Source organism: Sinocyclocheilus rhinocerous, unplaced genomic scaffold, assembly GCF_001515625.1.
Source record: "Sinocyclocheilus rhinocerous isolate Xijiao unplaced genomic scaffold, SAMN03320098_v1.1 scaffold1393, whole genome shotgun sequence".
Lineage (NCBI taxonomy): Eukaryota > Metazoa > Chordata > Actinopteri > Cypriniformes > Cyprinidae > Sinocyclocheilus > Sinocyclocheilus rhinocerous.
Window position 1 is genome coordinate 280,502 of NW_015625613.1, and position 4,278 is coordinate 284,779.

The 4,278-nt window shown below is 39.6% G+C and overlaps 1 protein-coding gene across 1 annotated transcript in view; it reads right to left on the reverse strand.

The window, feature by feature from the left end:
• Positions 1-792: 792 nt before the first annotated feature.
• Positions 793-4,278, reverse strand: part of numbl (NUMB like endocytic adaptor protein) — a 42,596-nt gene continuing 39,110 nt past the window's right edge. The window contains exon 9 of the mRNA XM_016576290.1: positions 793-3,058. Coding sequence (XP_016431776.1) covers positions 2,253-3,058 — 806 coding nt within the window. The 3' untranslated portion in view covers positions 793-2,252. The remainder of the gene's footprint in view (positions 3,059-4,278) is intronic.

Here is a 4,278-nt window from a genome sequence, read left to right on the forward strand (position 1 = left end):
CACCTGTATATATATATATATATATATATATATAATTTATGTATTTTAAAAATATTTTATAATACAATATATAATTACATTAGATGCAATTACATTTAACAATTTCTATTTGAAATATGTTTTGGGCTGAATCTTAATAAAATACATTCAGGTCACATTGTCAATAAACAATTTTTGATCCTCTTACATATATAATATATATAATCCCATATTAATGGGAATTAATAATAATAATACAAAAGGAGTAATGAGGGGAAAATCTTGATCTCCTCTTTGTATACATTTATGATGTACATGAATCAAGCCACCAACAAAGGTACCATTGTTTATATTATATTATTTATTTATCTTTTATACAATGTAATTACAATAGAAATATGTAGGTTTAAATACAAAATTCTGTAAATAAAGATTAAAAATAAACTCCACTGGTTTGTTATCACTACACTAAAGTTTACAATCAACTTTATGAGGTAATTTAGTTCCCTGGTTTTGAAAGACCTGGATTTTGTCATGGGGAGAGTGTGAGCAATTGAGTATAACAAATTCATCCGTTTGACACCATACAACATATCGCTTGGCCAAATTACAAATGCATTGTCTTTGGAAAAAGGACTATTTTTAGATTCATTGTGCCACAATAGACCCGCTTGACCCTGTAATAAACAATTGATAAGAAAACCGGGAGGTCAATTTATAACACATGACGGTCAAAATGGCCTTTTGAAACAGGAGTTAAAAACATTGTGCCTGTCTTGAATGTCCACTGCTATTAAATCTCCACAGGAAGAGTGTTTTCTTCACCTCACCGAGCACAGTGTGCAGTCTGACTTTGATCATCTAGCTTTGACACTTGCAGGCTCCACACACTCCAGAAAGCTCATTCAACATCTTATTCGCACACTTGGATAATTTCCCAAGAAAATAAAAATACCACCATTGAGCATTACTGAACAATAAATGTGCCTAAATGCTCCACACTGGAGAAAATATGAACCTCTTGAATGAACAGGATCTAAATCTATTTTTACAATAACTGCATTAGATCTTATAGTGTAGAGTGTGTGCCATTATTCGCCTGCAATTAAAGACAATTATTCCCTTTCTTAGACCAGAGTGAGTGAAACAGTGGTGATAAGAAACAAAAGCCAAGACTAATATGCATATTCAATGTTTTAACATACTGTAATATGGGATATTTTAAGCATGCATGAACGGGACCAAATGACTTTGTCCCTTTAAGAGTCTGTGTAGTTGTTCCATTGCTTGCAAAAATGAACACTATAACCTCCATCTTTTTCAATATTTCCTTCACAACCCCCATTTAACACATTTTGTCATGTTACCACCCTAGAATGGTCATAGAGTTTCTGAAATACATTCATAACAACTGAGAAGCCCCATGAAACCATTTAAAATAATGTTAAGGTTGACCAAATTCATATATTTCAACAGGTCTGGCTAAACGGATTATAAAAAATAAAACTACAAACCTCAGAAATGTTGTTCCAAATCTCTAAAAGGTTAATTACTAGAAGTCAAGGTCACTACAGTGGCATTTCGGTCTAGTTTTCCATTGCATGATGGGTATTGATCATATAATCAGGGTTGGAATGTGCCTGTTGGTGGAACTTTTGGTCTCCACTTGGTTCAGAGCGGATCCTTCAATGGTTCAACTGATTCATTTGGAATGAATGAACCTAACGGCCACAGAAACGGGCAATAAATAATGTAAACTGAAAGCATGCTATTTACACCACAACGTAAACTCAGTTCTACAAGAAAACGTAACCCAAATTATTTAATCTATCATTTGGTAAATCAGTTTTCAGGTAGCCAATTTATTCCACCGGTAATCCGTCACCCTGTTCAATATAAATAAATAAGGGGAAACCGAGAATAATTAAAATCAGATTAAAAATAACCATTATAATCAAATAAGAACAATAAATAAACTTCGACCATCCCCTAATTTCAATATTTCCTTCAAGCAAAATCATTCATTTTCCAAGCAAGGGTCATTACCGGTGAAAGTAATGTGCAGGTTTCTCTTTCAAGCTGTCTTGTAAGTGCCGAACATGTTGTGACGGTCTTTCTGTTCTCCAAATCTTGAGTCTGATTCTCGAAATGACGCAAAATTCAACCGAATGATCTCTTACATCAACCAATGCCCTTGAGCATAAGAAAACCCTTTAGGAGACAAAAAAGGGGAAGGGGAATGGGGTATGAAATAGTTCAGAGCCTCCTTACGATTATAGTTCAATCTCAAAAGTCTTTTGTAAGTCATTCGAAAAAGGGTTTTGCGCCTTCGGTTGCGATTTGGACTCTAGAGCAGCCCACTTTGCCTCAAAATGCTCTGCTTCCTGGGAACTGCATGTGGGATTCTGATTCAGACTCTCCATCGGCCAACTAGTGCCGCTTTTTACGGTACTACCGTTTTGCGTGACGCTTGTAGTCGTGGTCGTTGATGGAAAGGAGTTATGCAGATGGCCGTTGACGGTCGGAGGAGATGCGAACGTGGTGGCTGGGAAGCCCCCGGTCAGGGTGGAGAAAGCTGATTGTTGGCCACCGCCAAGCGTACACGTCTTCTGGCCCATCCCGAACCCCATCGCCACTCCACCACCCCCTGTCCCGGTCGCAGTGCAGAATACATTAGCCACCATCTGTGACGGTGTGATGCCCACCACGGGCACACTGGCATTGGGATATGTCATGCTGTTGGCCAGACTGGGCATGTACAGCTGCATAGGTACAAAAGCCGGTTGAAGGGGCTGCTGGGCGAACATGCCTACGGGTGCGGGGGTGACGTCAAAGGCCATTGGGAACGGTTGCATGGAGGAGGGGAGGGAACCGGGTGCGATGGGCATGGTGGGCACCGGTGGAGGTTGCTGAGTGGGTGGTGGTGGTAGGGTCGGTGGAGTCTGCTGCTGGGCTTTCACCGCTTTAGCCACTTCCTCCAACCAGCGTTCTGCTTCGGACGGGGTTCGTTTGTGGCCGCCCTGAGGAATGGGTGGAGGAGACTGGACAGCCGGCTCTGTCTGAACCCATGAGCTTGTAGCTGGGAAGTGGAAGGAGTAAAAATGTTAAAACATGCCTCAAGACACATTTCTTAATATGTGACCGTGCTGGCAAAATTAGTCGGAATGTGCCCAGGCAAATTTTGAGCTACAGGCAAAAAAAAGTGACAAATGTCGATTTTGGTCGAATTTGAGATTTTTACAAAAATGAGTTCATTAAAGGGGTCCTATTATGCTTTTTCACTTTTTCAACTTCAGTTAGTCTGTAATGTTGCTGTTTGAGCATAAAAAAAAGATCTGCTTCTCGCGCTGCCTCTCATCCGAAGTGCACGCATAAAGACTACAGACACCGAAGGCGCTCTATCCCGATACACATTATACACAGATTTACAGTAGGCTAAATATATTTAAGTATTCACGCAAACATAATCTGTTATCTCTTAAGGGAACGTTTAGGGAACTGTTGGGGAAAAACATCGGATGTGTAACATTATATTAAATCCGTGCATTAGAGCACGTCTCTCATCCGAAGTGCACGCATAAAGACTACAGACACCGAAGGCGCTCTATCCCGATACACATTATACACAGATTTACAGTAGGCTAAATATATTTAAGTATTCACGCAAACATAATCTGTTATCTCTTAAGGGAACGTTTAGGGAACTGTTGGGGAAAAACATCGGATGTGTAACATTATATTAAATCCGTGCATTACACTATTTCTTAAAGGGATATTTCACCCAAAAATGAAACAACGTATGCTGTTCTGTGTCAGCTGTGCCACGTGGATACATTGACTACGTTGTTTACGCTTTGATCTGAACGAAAACAACGTATCTGCATGCGGCTGACACAGAACAGCATACGTTGTTTATGTTCAGTGGTTACTCTCTAAAATGGCACCAGGGTGACGCAGAGGAGACAAATTTTTGAATAAAGTCGTTATTTTTGTTTTCTTTGTGTACAAAAAGTATTCTTGTAGCCTCGTAAAATTACAGTTGAACCACTAATGTTACGTGGACTATTTTAACAATGCCCTTGCTACGTTTCTGGACCTTGACCGTGGTAGGATACTTGCTGTCTATGGGAGGGTCAGAGATCTCTCGGAATTCATCAAAAGTATCTTAGGCTACATTTACATGACAACGATGTAGTCAAAAACGGAAAAGTTTTTCCCCCTTGCGTTTTTCATGTATACACGACAACGTTTTCAAAATGATTCGCGTTTACACATATCCGTGAAAACCGTGAAAACAGC